Source organism: Hemicordylus capensis, chromosome 2 (assembly GCF_027244095.1).
Source record: "Hemicordylus capensis ecotype Gifberg chromosome 2, rHemCap1.1.pri, whole genome shotgun sequence".
NCBI classification, from domain to species: Eukaryota; Metazoa; Chordata; class Lepidosauria; order Squamata; family Cordylidae; genus Hemicordylus; species Hemicordylus capensis.
In genome coordinates, this window is record NC_069658.1 from 317606263 (window position 1) to 317626621 (window position 20359).

The following is a 20359-nucleotide window of genomic DNA, read 5'->3' on the forward strand; positions in this document are numbered from 1 at the left end:
CATTCGTTGTGCTGCTGCTTTCCTCCCAGCCTGCTACAAAACTAGTGTTTCCTTTCAGTCCCATCTAGCTCTCATGTCTCCGCTGGCTCTTACACACACTTTCCCATTGTTAAATAGTTTCAAACTGAAATCAGAGTTTTCAGGAGCCGAAGTTTCCCCCCACAGCCTTGCTACTTCCTTTTAGCAGTCTCAGTAAAGTTACAAATCACAGTTTGAGAAACTCTGAGCCCTGACTATTTGTAGGTTTTCTACTAAGAAGACATGAACAAATTATATGTATGGCTTTGGGCTGGTGCTTTCTGCCCACTATTAGAAAGCTCCAGTATGAGTACAGCTTCTTCTTTTTGAATAGAAAATAACAAAAGTTCGTATTGGTTCAGCAGATTTCCCCCATATTGGGCATTACGTCCTATACTACTTCAAGTGGTCCTATAAGAATGCAACCCTTCTGCTGCTATTTCTCATGTGATGTTCCCCTTTCAGTAATAATAGAAGTGAGGAGTGTTTTGTTTTTGTTCACTTGATATAAGTTGGTTTCTATGAATAAAGCATATTCCATGAGTTTCATGTTTGAGTCTGTGTTCTAGAAATAAAATTAAAAAGGCTCAGGCTTATTAAATCAGAAGCTTCAGTTTCATCATCAAGTTATTTAAGGCAGAACTAAATACATTATAGCTGTTAAAGATTTTGAATATACGTGGGAAAATGTTAACATAGACATATTTAAACAGTGATATAAGGTAATAAATTTTACCTACTTTTTTTTTACCATTTCCTGTTTTGCTAGCAATTATTAGTATGTACCGATAGGCAAGTTTTTCAAGCACATAAAAGCGTTGGGATACTTTCCCAAGATGACTGGGTTGCCTTCCATCCTTATTTCATCCATGTGTACACGAACATAGCGGGTAACATTATTTGCTTTGCAGAAGGTTTCATCTGTGATTTTGGTTATGTTGTTGAACTGCAAACCAAAAAAATGAATTTTGAAATGGCTGACTTAACCAGACCTAATTAATAGATGTACTAGTGAATTTTTTTTTTGTTTAAGTACAACAAATTATTGTTTTGTAAAGTGCTATTGGAATGTATATTGGAGTTAATTCAAATATGGTGTTTTGAACTGAAAGAGTTTATTCATAAGAATTCTATTTATATAAAGTCACAAACGGGAGTTCTCTAAAAACCTGTCCCTTCATTAGAGTTTGTAACTTATTACTAAGAAACATTCCTTGCTGAGTGAGGTTACTTAATATTGCCTGTTATGGATGCTATTCCCAGCCAAGCCTGGGGTATACCTAGGCTATTCCGATATTCTTAAGTTTTAATATTTCATATATTCCCCATGGAAGATTATAGGTCATCTAAGCAGTTCATTTACCTTGAACTATGAGATCCTTAAGAACATAAGAACAGCCCTGCTGGATCAGGCCCAAAGCCCATCTAGGCCAGCATCCTATTTCATACAGTGGCTCACCAGATGCCACTGGAAGCCTACAGGCAGAAGTTGAGGGCATGCCCTCTCTCCTGCTGTTACTCCCCTGCAACTGGTACTCAAGAGGCATCCTGCCTTTGAGGCCGGAGGTGGCCTATAGCCCTCCGACTAGTAGCCATTGATAGACCTCTCCTCCATGAAGTTATCCACATCCCTCTTAAAGCCATCCAGGCTGTTGGCTGTCACCACATCTTGTGGCAAAGAATTCTACAAGTTGATTATGCATTGTGTGAAAAAGTACCTCCATCTGCTGGTCCTAAATTTCCTGGCATTCAGTTTCATGGGATGACCCCTGGTTCTAGTGTTATGTGAGAGGGAGAAGAACTTCTTTCTATCCACTTTCTCTACACCATGCATGATTTTATAGATCTCTATCATGTCTCCCCGCAGCAGTCTTTTTTCTGAACTAAATAGCCCCAGGTGTTGTAGCCTTGCCTCATAAGAAAGGTACCATTCTTGCACCTTTCTTGCCGCAATGAAATTATATACACTTCATGGATACAAGTACTTATATCCATGAAGAGAGTGAGTGTGTAGCTCTGTAATCTTGCCACTTGGGCATTTTAAATCTATATCTCTCTTTTGCAGAATATTCTGCATGTGTGCATTGTTTCTGTTGTGCAGTGGTTTTCTGGTATTATAAACTTTTATATAGTTAAAAGGTGAAGTGGTGAGATGACTCATATGCGCTGTCATCCTGTGTGCTGTTGTATCTTGTTGCTTCTTATAGGGGTTCTTGCATACTAGCAAGATTTTAAAAAATTGTGAACGATGAGAGTTCTGGAAAATGGGGGTGGTGTGTGAACCTAGTATGTTTGTACAGCAATAACCACAAAGTACGTTGAGACCTGAAGATGCAGGATACGCAGGCTCTCTGGCAAGTTCACAGGAACAGATTCCAGTGTGTTATGTCCTAGGTAGAGGAATGACAAATTGGTCAGCTTCTGCAAGGGGGGAAAAAGTGTGGAGGAAAGAAAAGTTATGGATAGCATTTCTTGATCCTTTTGCAAGCAGTTTAACCAGAATATATACACTTGTGTAGGAGTTAACTGAAACTTCTTAATAAATCCATGCTTCAGTTTAACTAGAATTTTACTAATTTATTTTATCTGTTTTATTGTTGGCCACTGTGAGCAGCATTGTACTGTAGGGTAAGATACAAATATTTTAATAAGTTACATTTACAAATAATCTATATAGCCTTGTAAGGATTGTATAATAAGTAGGAAAGTTAAATCTAGAAGTGAGAAGAGTTTACAAACTTGGGCTGCCATTGAAGTAAGTCCAATCTGAATTTTTTAAAAATTTGCTTCAGAATAAATATGCAGAGGATTGGGCTGCAGAATTGATGGATAGAACTGAAATATAGCACTGGGATTTGCAAAGGAGTAAAAATGAGTAGTTGCAGAAAAGGTGAGGCCATAGTGGTTCAGAGAAGGCATTGTAGAAGCAGTTCCTTTGAAGGGGTGAAAAGGAGGCTGATTCACTTGTAGGAAAGAGTATGTGTAGAAGTCAGGATGGCAAAATGAGGTACAGAATGGAGAGAGTGAGATGGCATATATAGACTGGGATCCAGTGAGCTTTTTGAGGTATGCTGAAAAACTAGTACATATCCTGGGGGATCTTGCATTTCTCTCTCTCTCTCTCTCTCTCTCTCTCTTCAAAGAGCAGACCTGAGTGCTATCACTGTTCCCTCTAAGGCGTGTGCATGCATGTGTGCTCATTTAGTTTTAGATCCTGCTCAGGTCAAATCAGGAAGTTCCCATTCTGAATGCACATGCCGCCCAGAACAAAACTCATTCCACACAGAGATGAGAAAAATTAGAGGGACCACTGGGTGCTAGAACACATTCTGCTTTTGGAAGTCTAACTGGGTAAAAATTGTGATTTGCCATGTGGCATGATTGGCTGCTGTTTAAGAAACACAAGCACCAAGTTCCCTTAAGGACGCAAAGCTAGATGCATGTTTCTTTAATCCCATCCAATATTGGTTTAGGGGGGTTGAAAACATTTTTGTAATTGAATTCATTTTCAGTTTTAAAATGGGAGATATAAAAATAGTATGGCAGAATCTTAGCAGATGACCCCTGACGCTCATTCTATGCATGCTATCTCAGTAAAGCAGATATATTTCTAACATAACCTAACTGTACTTTACATTAAATGTATAGCTTGCCCTTTCATTTTCTTCTTAAATAACAGCCATAGAAAGGGGCAGTCAGGATTGGTACCATGTGAGGAATGGGATGGGGGTTTAATCCTCCCCGTGCCACAGTCCTAATGAATTTTGTCCCTCTCTCGAAGCTGCTGTTTGTCCTGGGAGGGAAGGCTTTCTGGAGCAAACAGTAGCTTGGGAGAGTGAGTTTAATTGAAGCACAACATGAGAGTAAAGGGTTATTCTCCCTCTCTACATCCATCCTGATCCTGATTTTCACTTTCCATGGCTGCTATTTAAAAAGGAAAATGCAAGGGCAAACTACATGTTCAATGTAATATGCAGTTTTCCACATAGGTTTTTTCCCCTCTAGTGTGCTAAGCCCAGTTCATGTCAAATAGTTATGGAAGTGATTGGAAGCTGTCGCTAACTGGTGGTATCATGCCATGCTAATTAGTTGCGGCAAAACAGGTGGTTCTGGTAAGAACTAATCTGCCTACTTTCCTTTCACTATCTCAACAACTAGACTAAATTTGGTCAAAATCAGTTAGTTCAAAAGTTAGTCCACTTGCTCCTCAATGTTCATGCATTTACCATCTTGAATCGGGGTGGATGACATTGTTACAAACTATGCCTTTGAGGTGTCTCTATGTGTTCCTACAGCTGTACCAGATCTGGTCCAAATCGGTTCCCACCTGTGCCTCAAATGATCACATGTCCACCATCTTGAATTGGGTTGGATGACATCATCACAAACTACACCACTGAGGTGTCCCTATGTGTCATTCACTGCAACTATACCCAACTATACACTGGGTATAGTGTGTGTGTGTATAAATTTTCAGTTTTAAAATTAAAATTTAAAAAAGTCAGGTGATCTCTTAAGCTTACTTTCTTTAAGGAAAGTAGGCTAACAAAAGGAGGCCTGTGGTGCTATATTGGATAATTAATTGTAGTTATAAGTTCTATTACCTTGAAAGCATTTGCTTTAATTCCTCTGCTTGTAATTTTGTTGTCGTTTACATTCAATGTAGTTAGTTTGGGAGGTAAAGCTGGAAGCTTCTTAAGCATATTTTCAGCAAGTGAAAGTTCTTCTAATAATGGTAGCTTTGAAAAGGCACCATCTTCGATTTCTTGTATTGCATTTCCAGTCAAATCAATTCTTCTTAAAGTGGCTTGAAAAGAAACAAAATAGTAAAAGATTAAGATTGTAGATGGTGGTTTAAACAGGGTACATGTTTTATACAGTTACAGGAGTGCCTGTATAATATAATGTTGGACTGCTGTTTGACCCTCCACCTTATAAGCCCTGAAAATTCTAAATTGTAAAAGTAAATTTACTATTTTATTCAAATTGTCAGAAATTTAGACTATTTGTCCAAATTGTCAGAAATTTAACATAGAACGTCTGAGTGTTGAGCCCCATATTCTGTCCAAATTTCAGACAGCTCAATTGAGGAATGGCTAATATATAATAGTTGGTGTGTGTGTGTGTGTGTGTGTGTGTGTGTGTGTGTGTGTACAATCTCTTTTGCTCTCATATTAAATCTCCAGGTTTGTGTGTTCTCTCTTTCTCTCTCTCTCTGTCTGTCTCTCTCTCTCTCTCTATAGATTGTGTGAGGTGCATGGGGCTTTGTGACTGACTTTTCTGTGCTTGTAATTTGGGTATGAAGTGCCTGTAATAGATTAGGCCTACAGTGACTGGGATGGTATGACTTGGAGAGATCTAAATGGTAGACTAATGAGCTGAAAAAGGTCTGCATCCAGTAATCTATATACAGAAGACCCTTGTTATCTGTGGATCACAGTTTCATGTATCTGCGGATGGATCTTAGAGGCCCGGTTTCTTTTTCTGAGGCATGAAATATAGGCAATTTCCACCTGTCTGCAGTTCCTGAGCAGCCGGAAATTACTTCCAATGACATTTCTGGCTGGCAGTTTGAAGTGCAGAGCCATTTTGTTGCTCCTTTAAATTTTTTACAAATTTAAAACTAACATATGATGTTTGAATAGTCAAAACTGCTATATAAATGCTAATTATTATTCTGGAGTTAAGTGGAAATAAAACAACTTGTCTTAAGAATTATGCACCAACAGCTCATGTCTATTTAGCCAATCAGGAACAAGTCAAGTAATCTAGTCCTACCTTAATACTGAGACTTGACACACAGACCATAAATCCTTCTGAAAGGACTTAAAATTATGTCCCACCAGACAGACAGACACACACAATTCTCAAAAACATCTGCAACTTTCCTAAGCAATTTGTTCCATTCACCAAGTACTTGTGTGATTAGGCTCTTGAATCTATCCCCAGGACTTTAAGCCTCTTGCTTTAAGCACAATTATTAGCTGTGAGCAATGTTTTGAGCAAGATTTGCAGGAAAATTGCTAACATCAGAAATAGTCAGCAGATTACTAAAACAAAAGAAAAGTGATTCTCTTTTAGATAAAGGATGTTGTCTAATGAAAATAAAACACATTTTACTATTTTCAATGAAAGAGTTAAATAGTTAACTATATCTCATCCCCAGAACTTTAAAAAGTAGTTCATTTTGGTTGCATCATGTCATAAGTTGTACTTAATAAAATGGCCAAATACCTCTACAGTAGTTAATAAGCAAACTATGTTAGGTTTGTAAAAGAAAAAGCCCTTCAGATTCAAAGAAGAATTAAGGTGCTTACAGATTCACTTGTACACAAAAAAGCATGTAACTGTCCACTGGCAGTCTCACATCTGAAATTAGGTGCTTGAGCCAATTATGGGGATTTTGATTCAAAGCATGAGGAGGCACAGATCAAAGGTACAGAGTTTCCTCAAGTTCTAGACATTTGGGGCATAGAAAGGCAGAAAAACCGTAAATATTGATGCTTTATTGGGTGGTCAGGAGAGCTAAGCAAATGAGTCTACACTAAAAGAAGAACAAGACTACAAGACTCTAGTATGCCAAACTAAGTTAGTGGCTGGCAGGGATTCTAATTGCACAAAGGTGTGATTGAATGGTCTCCTAGAACCTCTCCATTGTTCCAGAATCCTTACTTACAATCTTCTTTATATATATTTCTCTAAAGTGTACCTGTCGCTAAACCCATGCGTAGTAGCTCTCTCAAGAGTTTGCGAGCAGCTGCCAATTAGCGATGGGTACAAGCGGAAAGATACTGCTGGCCAGGAGAATGGCTGAGCAGGCGGGGAAGAGAAGTAGCTGCTAGGCCAGCTGGCCACCGGGCAGGGAGGAGAACAGTGTTCTCTCTAATTTTTTTCATCTGTGTGCAGAATTAGATTTGTTCTGGGCGGCAGTATCAAGGCAGTGTGTGCGCTCATGCATTCAGGGTGGGGCCATCGCGATTCAACCTGAGTGGAATCTAAAATTAACTGAGCAGACATCCAAAAATGTGTGAGCGCACGCACATGTGCATGTTTTAGAGGGAACACTAGAGAAGAAGTGGCGGCCAGGCTGGCTGGCTGCCAGGCTGAAGAGGAGAAGTGGTGGACAGGCTGGCCGGCTGCCAGGCAGGGAGGAGAAGTGGCAGCCAGGCCAGATGGCCGGGGAGGAGAAGCAGTGGCCAGGCTGGCCAGCCGCTGAGGAGAGAGGAGAAAAAAATGGCAGGGGGGCGGGGAGAATGAAATGGGGCTGAAGGGGGGACGATATGGGGCTGAAGGGAGGAGAACGACATGAAGATGGGGAGAGACAGGGAGAACGAGGGGCGCAGATGCTCTGTGCCAGGTCAGCTAGTACTTACTATTACACTGATCATTTCCCACACAGCAACTATGGGTGTGTACGAACTGTTCGCTGCTGAGCCTTACAATAGTCCTTTAAGATAAACCAGTATTATGTTGTCACTAATTCTTGTCAAAATGCTGCTTAAAGTTATTTCTTGGATCCCTTAATATACTTTCTAAAACATTGGTTAACTACTCTTTCTGTATCTAAAGCTTTGCTATTCTTCGGGGGGGGGGAGTTTTTGTGCTTGGCTCAAGTCAAGAGGTAGCATCTGGACAATTTTTATTGGTCAGTTTCAATGTCCTCTCAAATGGGGAGTTGGGACACACTATCACAATGCGTTTCCAGTATGGTTGTGCTGCACTGCTTCTTCTAAGGTGCTGTCTGGTGCCTCAAAGAACAATCCTTTAGACCAGTGTTATAGTGCTCTTGTGCCATGTTCAAGCAAGCCCCAAACAGCTGAACTGCGTAGCAATAGCACTATCTACAGCTCCTTTTTCAGGTTCATTGGTGCCTCAGATTATACAAAGCTACCTACCACTTTATCAATTGTATTTGGTGCTGCTGACTAAGACCCCAAATGGGAGTGCTACAGCATGAGCAGTCCTATCCTCCTGATTGTGTTAAAGTGCTCAGGTTTGGGGCTTACTGTCCAAACTTTCTTCTAGCAGTGTGGGTTTGGTGGTATTTAACCCTTCCCTATCTATACTGTTATATGAAGGTTTGGAGCTGGCTGCAAGCTTCTGGTCACAGCATTTTAGCATATAGTGCAAGGCTGTATCACTTTGGCCCTCCTCCAGATGTTGAACTACAACTCCCATAATCCCTGACTATTGACAACTGTGGCTAGGGATGATGGGAGTTGTCATTCAAAAACCAAGTGGAAGGGCATAGTTCTGAAGCCCTGATATAGACTTAAGGGTGGAAAGGTTTTGGGGTGTGGGAAGGTGTGCTTCCCATACCTTCCTTCTGAACCTATCTCTCTCCCTGCTCTATAGTGCACTTATGCTGAAGCACTTGAATTCAGGGCTGGCTGTACAGCTCTGAACTTGAGTAGTAAAGTGCTGGGGTGGGGTATTATATCATTCTCTTCCTGCCTGGTTTGTGTGGGAGAGTTCTGAGGGAATCTAAGGTTAGGGAGGTTACACATTCCAAGACCTAGTCCTTGCTCACCCAATACCAGGATCCCTTAAGCTGCTAAGGGCTTTGCAGTTTAAGGAGTCCTGCAGCGGGTAGGAGGGATGTATAAAAAACTGTAGGAACTCAATTAGGATTAGTAGAAAAAAATGCTTTCTCTTAGCCTATATAAAATATATTTTTAGTTGTTTGGGGATAAAAATTAATGGCTTTAAATGCTCCTGAAGGAGAGGAAATTTAGACTGGATGTTGTGCACCAGAAGATGCATATCCTTTCCCCTTGCCCAGGTCCTAGGCTGAATGGGAACCAAGCAGCAAGTTGATTGATTTCTTTCAGTAGAACAGCAACTAGTATGAAAAAGCTTATTTCAACTTTTAAAAAGCTGAAGTTTAGAAATATCAATCAGATTTTAACAGATGCTGGAAAGGATTGTCCTCTTCTAATGTCTTAAATCTTTGAGCATATTTAAGGAAATAAGAATCAAATCTGAATATAGGTGGGTGAAAGAGGTTGTGGACAGGAGGAAAATATACAAATTACCTGCATGCAAAGCATGTGCTCTGACTGTGAGCTGCAGTTCCTCCCCTTTACTGGACTAAAGGCTTGCACTCTATTCTGCCTTCATGCTGTCAGAGTTCAGTTATGCAGCACCCAGTCTTGCAATTTCAGTTTCCCTGCTTTCCCCCTAAAAACAAATCTTTTCTGCATATAGGTGGCCCTCATTATTCGTGGGGGTTCTGTTATCACCTATAGGCACAAATACAGAAACCGTGAATAACAAAACCTTAACTCTATGGGAATTAGGGGGTTAGGTTCCAAACAGAAAAAAATGCCTATAAAGTGCGAAGGGAGGATAAATAAGAATAGAACTGCACCAGTACCTTGCTCTGCAGACTCCAGAAATGCCCCCGAACCCCCCCCCAAAAAACCCTGAATTTTTGGCAAAAGTGTTTTGTTTTTGAGAGAACCTCAAAATGGCTCTGTGCTCTACAATAGCAACGGGAAGTGGCACTGGAAGTCATTTCTTGCCACTCCACAGCTCTGAATAGGTAGATTTTAGCCTATTTTCGCACCACAGATAAAGAAACCAGGTCTCTAAGACCCATCCACAGTTATTTGAAACCTGTACCAACAGGGCCCGCTGCATATGCTCAGCCTCCCTTGTCTGTGGATGATCCCATTTTGCTGCTCAGTTGGTTGGCATGGGGCCACCCATTGGCACCCTAGAAGGAAATAATATTGTAGTCAGGAGCACTGAGACTGAGAGGCAGTGGCTTGCCTAAGGCCATGTACCGAGTTCATAGGAGAGAGAGATGGTTTGAAACAGAGATGCCTTAATTTGTAGCTTAAGCTCTGAGCCACTGTGCCACACGAGTCATTGAGCCAGTCTCCAGTCCATGCTTTGGCAACTGGGAATGCCCCTGCAGGGCAGCCTTTTAATGAGGCAAGGTGAGGCAGTCACTTCAGGTGGCAGAGTATTAGAGTAGCTCTTTAGGATCAATCTGACTTTTGCAAACTGCACAAGGAGAAAAGAGGAGTCTGTTAGCAACCTTCTCTTTTTCCTACCCATTGAACCACTTTCAAAGCTTGCAAGGGTTACTTTTGAAAGGGGGATTACACTCATCAGGGACATGGGACAAGGCAACATTTGATGCCTTGGCAATACCTTGGGCTTCCCCTGGCTGCAGGCTTGCATGTTCTGACTTCTCCCTCTTTTTCAATTGGAAACAAGTTTAGAAGGGTGTAACTAGTAACAAGTTTAGAAGGATTATAGTACATTTTCCTGAATGAATTGTAATTTACCTTATACAGTGGTAGCACGTAGTCCTGAAAAGACAGATAATGAAATAACCAAAGTGTATTATTTTGAATGCTTTACCCAAGCCTGCAGTATTTTCCAGTTAAGAAAGATGTAGTTCTAAATATTTACTTACGAATTTCAGCAAAATCAGAGACTTTCACCTTCTTGATTTTATTGAAACGTGCATAAAGGTAGCCTGTTTCCTTTGGTAGAACTGGAACACTTTCAATATCTGTTTCTTCACAGTAAACTGAACCACTTAAACAAGCGCACAGTAGACAAGTGCCCAAATCTGAAAGTGAATAATTTGATTTTCTGTATAAGACTAAAAGCTTGCAGTCATAGGGATGAGTATGCTACATTCAAATAATTATACATACATTTTTTCAGACATTAAGCTATTTTTTTTAGACATTAGGCTATTTTTTTCAGACATTAGGCTCTCATTCTCTGTTACCAGCCACATATTTTGTCTGACATCTTTATTCTTAAACTTATCTATAAAATGACAGTACAGTACTTTGTAGGATTTCATATGCAGTACAACTTCATGTCAGAATATTATGGAAGATACTTAAAATTTTAGAATAATTAGATGTTTGGATTATTGCAATGCACTCTGTCTGGGGCCACCCTTGAAAAGTATTCAGAAACTGTGGATGGTACAAAATGCCAGATTGTTATCAGGCGTCTGTGAGATGGGGCATATTATTCCAATTTTGTTAAAATTCCATTTGCTCCCTGTTTTCAGCAATTAAAAGTTAACAAGAATTTGAAAGTCCTCATTGGTTTGTACACTAGTTACTGTAAGAATGCCATGCAAATCTATCCATCAAGATCACTGGGGAGGCTTTGCTCTGTGCTATTACTGGTTGAGGTATGGCTAGTGAGCATTCAGGAGTCCAAAGCTCAGGAATTTTCTTCCCCAAAAGCTCCATGATACCCCATATTTTCTGGCTTTCAGACAGCAACTTAAAACTGTTCTGCCAGGCTTTTGAAGACTAATTGAGATGGGGCTGTTAGTCATGTCTGTGAGTATGCTAGGCCTGTTGCTGTCTTGGTCAACTTTGTGTTTAATATTTTACTGCATTAGATATATTAATACTAGAGCTAGATGAGAACGTAGGGCAAGATCAAAACAGTTAGTCTTGACTTACAGTAGGTTCCATGTCTGACTTGTCTCATTGACTTTAGTGGTGCTTAGACATAACCAACTGATTTATTTATCACATTATATACTACCAATTATTAGATCTCAAGGTGGTTTACAAACAGAAATAATTACAAATAATTAAAACAAAAAAGTTAAAATCAATCAATAAATTTAAAACCAACTTCAACTAAAAGCCTGGCAAAAAAGATGTGTTTGAGGCCCCTGCTGCACCCTCCTATCTTGGAAGGGAGTGCATTCTAAAGCTCAGGAGAAGCTACAGAGAAGGCCCAAACCCGAGTCGCTGCCAGACAAGTTCTGTGGCTGACCTTTCCTGTTGCTGCCACCACCTTTGCTTGGTGTCCTACTTGTGCCAGTGACCAAGTTCTAGCTGGGCAAAGCAGCTGTATGATGTCTGTGGGCATGTGCTAGGCATTAAGACTTGGCAGAGTTTTTTTCTTTAAAGCTTACTGTGGATGAGATTGTGCACATCCAGCTGTCACTGTCTATCTCTACAGCTAGAAATACTGGAGATAAAAGAAGGGTGATCAGTGGGGAGAGCAGAACTGTTTCACATGTGGCTGTTACCTGGGGCAGTTGTGATTTGCTCCAGGCTCTTGGCAGACTGAATAACCATGCTAATGGCTGTGTATACCATCTTGTGTTCCTAGGGGAGCTGTTCTTGTTTTTAAGCTTGATATCGTAACATGGTGTAAACTTACCTGTATAATTAGTTGATTCTCTAGATACCTCTTCATCTTTCTGCATTTGAAGTTCATTTTCGTGGGAGAAGATCATACCATTGCTTTCCTTTTACATTGGAAGTTATAAAAACACATACAGTCACAGCAAGTATTAATATTCAATAATACTGGTAGTAAAGCCTTTACAAGTCAATAAAAGTATATTGTCTGGAACTTTTCCTGGTGTTGGAAACAGAATACGATATAACTAAAAAAAAATACTGCTTACTTTCCTTGTGACATCTCACAATGAATACAAATAATTTATATGTAAAAATAAAAATAAAAAGATAAAATAAAATTTTTTATCTTGTAAAAATAAAAGATAAAAATTGCTCAGCTCACTGGAACAAGTGTAGTTTTGGCAACAAATATTAAGTATAATTTATTTTATAGAACAGGATTCATCTTTTTAATGCTGAACACATGTGTACCCTGTTACTTGCAGGGATTCCATTCCTTGCCTACTACCACAAGTAACATGGCATTGTGCCTATGGAATACAGGCTGTTAGGTTCCTGTATTTTTAAAAAAAGGTTAAAAAAAACTTGTGAAAGTAATTACTGTACCTTGCTCTGCAGGGGGTCTCCACTTTATTTGCGAAAGAGCCACTAAATGGCTTGACTTCTAAAAATGGTGGCTGGAAATTACCTCCAAGGTCATTTCCATTCACCCTCCAACCTGCAGATACATGAGTCTTAATGCCGAGGTCAGGTGTCAGTCACCCAACCAGAGACACGTGAAACCATGGATAATGGATCCACAGATAATGAAGGTTGCTTGTAAATGTTACTGTGTGAGACATTTTGCAATTGGAATCTTTTTGTATACCATACATTTAAGTAAAGTTCTTTAATAAAAACTGGATGGTGGGATAGGGGAATAATGCATTTACAGTGCATCACCATCTTTCCCCTGCCATGCCCCAACTAATTCCTTGCTCTGTGTTTCTTTGATAATCACTGTGTGTGTGACAACTCAGAGTATAACTAAAGGGAACTGATTATTATACATATAGATTGGTTTATCCATACAATCACTTAATTAGAGAAGCAGTATTGCGAAAAGAGACTGCCAAAGACCAAGAAACAGAAAAAAGCAAAATGGATATCAGAACAGACAATGGAAATTGCCAAGAAGAGGAGAGAAGCCAAAGTCAAGAAAGATAAAGACCTCAGGAAGGAACTTAATAGGGAATTTCAGAAAGCTGTTAGAAGAGACAAGGAGCAATACTACAACGGCATATGTAAAAAAACTCGAGGATGGAAATAGACACGGAAAAACAAGGAAAGTGTTCTAAAAGATTTCTGAACTCAGGAGGTTCCAACCCCGAATTGGAATGTTAAGGGATGCCAAAGGACAGATAATAACTGATTCAGAGAAGATCAAACAGAGATGGAAGGAGTATACTGAAAATCTGTACAGCAGGAACGTCAACATCTATGATACTCTAGAAGATATTTCCTACTTGCAAGAACCTCTAGTACGGGAAGATGAAGTTAGATCAGCACTCCGGTCATTACCAAGTCGGAAGGCTATGGGAATTGATGGAATAGCTATAGGAACATGGCAGGCTACAGAAGAAGAATCAGTCAAGGCTCTAACCAAACTATGCCAGCAAATCTGGAGAACAACACAGTGGCCAACAGATTGGAAGAGGTCAGTCTACATACCCATACCAAAGAAAGGAGACTTAACAGATTGCGCAAACCATTGCACAATATCTTTAATTTCACATGCTAGCAAAATAATGCTCAGGATCATCCAACACAGATTATAGTCCTACATGGAAAGGGAAATGCTGAATGCCTGGTTTCAGAAAAGGCCAAAGAACAAGAGACATCATTGCTGATGCACGCTGGATAATTGAGAAAGCCAAAGAATACCAGAAAGAAGTCAACATGTGCTTTATTGTCTACAGAAAAGCTTTTGATTGTGTCGACCATGTCAAGTTGTGGGATTCTAGGAAAATGGGCGTCCCAGAACATCTCATTGTCCTCATGAGAAACCTATACACAGGACAGGAAGCCACAGTCCAGACGGAACATGGTGATACAGACTGGTTCCAGATCGGCAAAGGAGCAAGACAGGGATGTATACTTTCTCATTTATTCAACATATGCTGAACAAATACTGAGATAAGCTAGATTGGAAGAAGATGAGCTTGGTTTTAAAGTTGGAGAAAGAAACATCAATAACCTGCGCTACGCTGATGACACCACTCTGATCGCTGAGAATGCGGATGATCTGCAAGCTCTAGTAATGAAAGACAAGGAGTACAGTGAAAAAATGGGACTATGACTAAATGTAAAAAAGACTTAAACTAATGACAACAGGTACAGCAACCAGCTTCAGAACTGATGATGAAGACATTGAAGTGGTGGATAGCTTCTGCCTTTTAGGATCGACCATCAACAGTCAAGGATCCAGCAGTCAAGAAATACACCACAGACTAGCATTTGGTAGGGTTGTAATGAAAACCTTGGAAAGGATATTTAGATGCCATGACGTGTCCATGCCTACAAAGATTAGAATGGTTCGGACAATGGTTTTCCCCGTGACACACTATGGATGTGAAAGCTGGACTTTGAAGAAGCAAGATAGAAAAAGTATTGACGCTTTTGAACTCTGGTGCTGGAGAAGACTTTTGAGGATACCATGGACAGCCAGGAAAAGAAACAAATGGATCATAGAACAAATCAATCCAGAATTTTCACTTGTGGCACAAATGACCAGGCTCAAACTATCATGCTTTGGACATATTATGTGAAGACCCAGCTCCCTTGAGAAAGTTGAAAGAAAGAGAAGAAGAGGATGACCAGCAGCAAGGTGATGGACTCAATTATGAAGACAACGAATGCACCACTGAGAGATCTTAAAGGCCGAGCTGAAGAAAGATCATCCTGGAGAGAATCTATGTGGTTGCTAAGAGCCGACACCAACTTGACAGCACTTAATCAATCAATCAACTGTGTACATTACTTGGTGGAAAATATCAGGGGAGGGGGGATCAAGCTGTAGTTAGAGTGTTGGCCAGGGATCAGGGAGACAGACAAGAGTTTAAATATCCATTCAGCCATGAAAGTCACTGAGTGTCTCTGGGCTAGTCACTTAGCTCTCAGCCTAACCTATCTCACAGGGTGGTTGTGGTATCAGAGCATCGCTCTGACCTCGTTGGAGGAAGAATGGGGTAGAAATGTAAAAATAAATATTGCAAGTAAACTAGTGATACCAGTGCCTGAGGCAGCTTTATTGAGCCTCCAGCCCCATTCTTAATAGGATAAGCAAAACATGTGCAGGAAAACATCAGTATTCATGGAAGTTCCGTTCCCAGCTAGTGCTGCGGATACTGAAAGCGTGAATACAGAAGCATTGGGGCAATGCAAATCTGGGGGTTAAGTTCCCAAGGGTGGACCAATGGTCAAAAAGCACGCTAAAGTTACCTATCATGTTCTGTGCATCTCCAGCAGTCCTGCAGTGACCCCAAGAGTCAAATATATGCTGAAATTGTGTATTTTTCTTTTCTTGCAGAACGAGCCGTAAAGTGGTTCCCAATCTCAAAATGGCAGCCAGAAATGACCTTAGAGGTCATTTTTGGCCACCCGACCTGCAGATATGTGATTTTAACCCCTTTTTTGCCAGATTTTTACTGCGTATACAGAGGTCGGGTGTTCATTACCCAACCCCAGATATACGAATAGGACATGACGTGGAAGGGAGTGTATGGAGGACCTCCACACTTCTGCTCTTTGTCTTGCCTTGCAATGAGAGTGGAAGAAAGAGTTGAGAAGAATCTGCTGCTTCTGCTCCACATGCCTAATTTGCCTCCTGTACCAAAGTAATGCCTGAAGCAGTTGCCCTACTAGGTCTCCTTAGTGGGCTCAGTAATATAATTAACATTATAGCTGAGACAGCTAGTGGAGTGTGAGATTTGTAAACTGTCCTTTCCATGCTCTCTCTGTTGCTATGGAAAGGGAGGAAACCTTCTGTGCGAGTATCACTCTGATACATACGGTGGCATTATGTAGTGGTGTAGCATGACGAACAAGTTTCTTACGTCCCAACCACTTGATATGAGGTCCAAGGACATCACAATTGACAATAGGAAGCTTATTGTTTGGGACTCAAAGCAGTTTCCAAAAGAAACTTCACAGCCACATTAGTGAGATTGGCATGTTACATAGAAGCATGCCTGCTCTTCTTCTTATCCATATATCTTTAAAAACAAGCAAGAGACTGCATCTGTCTGTGGTTTTGGCCTTTTTAATATATATATTTTGGCAGCTGAAACACACCTTTAATATTTTTCCAACCTTTGATTGCTAATGTGTAATATTTTACTTGATTAAAGTTGGAGGCCTAGTACTTTGGACTCACTCTGTACTCAAACTATATATCACATGTGCATAATTTTTTCTCCTGATAGGGATATACACGGAACTGGTTCAGAGGCCCTTTATGGGCTTCTGAACAGGTTTGAAGAACTGGCTGTTCCACCGGTTCGAAGGTGGCAGGGGTCTGTCTCTAAGAGCAGGGAAAGGTGCACTTATCCCTCCCGTCGCTTTCCCCCCGCCGGTGTCCATGTTTTTCAGAGCCCATCAGGGTGGCAGTGTACCTCCCTGCCACCCCATTGCCCCTGTCTTCTGGAAGTTGCCAGTGTACCAGCACGCACAAGCTCTTCAAGCCAATATCTTCCCTGAATGAAGTTCCCCAGAGTCTTAGGCAACTGTCTTTCCCATCATCTCTTATGTGATGCTTTTCAAACTGGAGTTGCCAGGGATGGAACTTAGGACCTTTTGCATGCAAAGCATGTGCAGAGGTATGGCTATGGACCTTGAGCTATTTCTGGACACTGCTATGATGTGCTGGGATTTACTCACACCTTTCAGCAGTGGCATAGACTTTTGTCAGGAATTTAACATATGATCAATCTATATGTCAGGAATTTAACATATGATCAGTTTAACATTTTGTCTTAATTTAACATATGATCAGTCTGTGGGCAAGCAGACTGATTTTTTTCTTTGGTGCTTAAGAAATAATATATACTAGCTTAACCTGTGCAGAGCATCTGCACACTAGTACTTGAGTGCTCCTCTCACCCCCTGTCAGTCCCCCTCACAGAGATCTCTTCACCCTCACCTGAGCTGCACTCCAGCTCCTCCTCTTCAATCTGGTTGCTTCCATCCTCCTCACCCCACTTGGTCACTCCTCCATCCCTCTCACCCCTCTTGGTCACGGCTGCAGTGCTGCTGGCACCTATCGTCCAAGCTGCAGTTTCCTATCCCCAAAGACCTCCCCACCCACCCTCACCCAAGCCCTGCTCCTTCCACCAGGAGCAGCAGCAGTGGTTTACCGGGTCCTTCCTCACTGCTGCCATAGCCGTTCGATCTCCTCAGGCTACTGACAGGCTCGGGCCCATCCTTCACCCTTAATTCTTTCTCTCTTCTCCTCCCTTCTTTTTTCCTCTCTCCCCTCCACTTGCTCTTCCCGTCTGTCTTTCTTTCCTTTCTTTCTTTTCTTTCTTTCCCTCCCCCACCCTCCCTCCCTGAGTTAACAGATCTTGTTCATCTTGTTTCCTCATCTAATTCACATAACGGCAGCATCCTTCTCCTGAAGGGGCTCTTTCCTCCCTCATGACCCCTCTCTTTGCAGACCCCTGCCCTCCCCCCCATATATATATTCCTCTCTTCTACAATCAAGAACATCTTCCGACTAGTAACAGTTGCATTCCAACTGGCCTCATCCATCACAGGCTACTCCTCCCTATCTGCATATGAAACCCCCACTGCCCAATCACCACGGTGCTTCTGCTCGCGAACTCTCGCAAGAGCTGCCACACATGGATTAGCGACAGGTACATCTAAGAGAAATAAATATATAGATGATTAGAGCATACTACATTCTCTCTCAGAGTACACTAGTGTGCCATGCAGTTTGAGAAACTGTGCTGCTCTGAAGGCTTGTTGTGCAGCCAAGCACTCCAAGTCTCTACGTTCCCCAAAAGGGCAGAGCCCATATTAGGCTTCATATCACTGTGCAACATGTGGGCCATTGCCTTTATATTACTCCTGTTTGTAAAAGGCAACTGAAATCCTTAATATATGTTCAAAAAGGTGAGATGCTGGATAATTGTGTTGCACTATATACATGAACCACGTTCATACATGAGTTCTAAAAGTTAGATTCATGGGATATCAGTAACTGCTGGGAAAAGGTTTAATGTGTTGTATGCTAACTATATGGTGACTAATTCTGTTGCATGTACCTTGTTCTAGTAATAGGAGAAGCAATTGTCCATATTAACTTTATTTAAAGTGCTCACTCACCATAAGTCTTTACTGCCTGTACTGTATTTTAAACTGGAACATTTTCTAGCTTAGCCTCTCCCCACACAAAAGTACTTCTAATAACTTGGCTCCTCTTCTCTAAGCCTCTTCCAGTTATGCCATATGGGACTTCTGAAAATTCAGCATCTTTGATTAAACAGATTCATAAGATGTTGCATATCCAGAGGAAATTGTAATTTGAAGCTCATTACCTTGGAATGTCATCTGGTGGTAAAGAGAAGCTTTTTACTGTTCCTAAAATATTACTACTTAGATAAATAACTTTTAAAACAGTAGACATAGTATTAGTAGACATACACCTTTTAAAGGAAGTTAAGGAAACAGTTAAGTAGCTTTATGAACATGGAAATGTGTGTTAACAAAATTGCTCCCCCTTCTGACAATTATTCATTTGAAAAACGCTGTTGTGGAAATACAGTATTCTCTCATCCACTACTTATTCTTATTCAGCTGTAATGCTGAGGGCTCTCCCACCTTGCATTTAAACATGCCACACACAAATGGTAACTCTGTTATTTATTTTATAGCATTCTGTTGGCTTTAAATGTCACCACAAGGCTTTTGTTCCCTAGATCTTACACTTGTAAGATCGTGTGTCATGTGCAACCTAAATACTGCTAACTGGCAGATGCTTAAGAGTGTACAAAACACTGAGTGTATTATTTGCCCTCAAGCAAAATGTAGCTGTTAGACTTGATAATCCTCTGTTTCACCTGAATAACTGGAGATTGTAGAGGTGCCACTATTTAGCACACTGAATGTGCAAACTGCTTTACTATCTTGTCTTATCTTTGTCTTGTCTTATCTTTGTCTTCAAAATAGGTTCCTGTTAATTATATTTTACAAATGGGGGTGGGTGAAGGCTGAGGCTATGAGACAATGATAAGGCCACAAAATATGTTCATGGCAGTAGGTCTCCTCAGTATGTCCAGGTAGTTGAGTCTGATTCTTAGAAAAGTCAGTGTATTTGTTTGGGAAAAGGTCTCTCTATGAGATGCGACTGAAAAATAATATTATGAGAAGAAAAGAAATACAAATCATGCATTAAATCAAATTTGGGCTGACTCATTGTTTGGCTCACATGGTGTGACACATTTCATATTTCTATGAGAGCAGACACTTTTGCAACTAAAATAAGTAGACACAAGCTGTCAAACTTTATGATTATCATATTTTTGGATCACTTCATGTTGCCTTTATTTCCTATTTTTTATTTACCCATGGAACATGCATAGATGGCTAATACAGTATATAAGTCTGCAGATTGGAAAAAAGTAAAATACCTTGTTTTTCACAGCATTCTGTGGTTTGTCTTCATAATCTTGCTTAAATAATGTGTCTTCATAATCTTCCTCAAGTGTTGTATCTTCAAGAGCAGCCAAACCATGACCATAAAATGTGGCTAATTGTTGTTGACTAGGTGGTGCTAGCTTCACCAAGGGTATAAAAAAATAGAAGAGACACAATTTCTGCAGAGTCTTCATTGCAGGAGATTAGAGTTGTATTGAGCTAGAAGGAGAAGGATTTCTTTGTGACTGGAAATAAAAAAGCAATCTGTCAAAACAATATTTAAAGCCTAGAAGACTATTTGGCAGCAATTTCTAATGCACAAGGAACATGGAAAGATGATTTAACTCTTAGTCTTCTTTATTTAAATACTTCTTTTTAAAAGAATTGTTAATTTAGTGTACAGTGTACAATTCCTTTTCAAAACTTTTCAAAAGAAGACGTATACAGCTGTAGATTATAATGTTCTGTGAGTTCGACTGCTTGTAGAAGTATTTGCAAAATGTAATTTGAGA

The 20359-nt window shown here is 40.5% G+C and overlaps 2 protein-coding genes across 3 annotated transcripts in view; one reads left to right on the top strand and one right to left on the bottom strand.

Moving 5' to 3' along the window:
- The window catches only part of CENPP (centromere protein P), a 281077-nt gene that overhangs the window by 39434 nt on the left and 221284 nt on the right, over positions 1-20359 (top strand). The window lies entirely within an intron of this gene.
- OGN (osteoglycin) overlaps positions 612-20359 on the bottom strand; it is a 46039-nt gene continuing 26291 nt past the window's right edge. For both annotated transcript variants that reach the window (XM_053301079.1, XM_053301080.1), the window contains 6 exons: positions 19841-20092; positions 12187-12274; positions 10448-10606; positions 4623-4825; positions 2344-2439; positions 612-964 (listed from right to left, as the gene is read on the bottom strand). In XM_053301079.1, coding sequence (XP_053157054.1) covers positions 794-964; positions 2344-2439; positions 4623-4825; positions 10448-10606; positions 12187-12274; positions 19841-20041 — 918 coding nt within the window. In that variant the 5' untranslated portion in view covers positions 20042-20092 and the 3' untranslated portion in view covers positions 612-793. The remainder of the gene's footprint in view (positions 965-2343; positions 2440-4622; positions 4826-10447; positions 10607-12186; positions 12275-19840; positions 20093-20359) is intronic.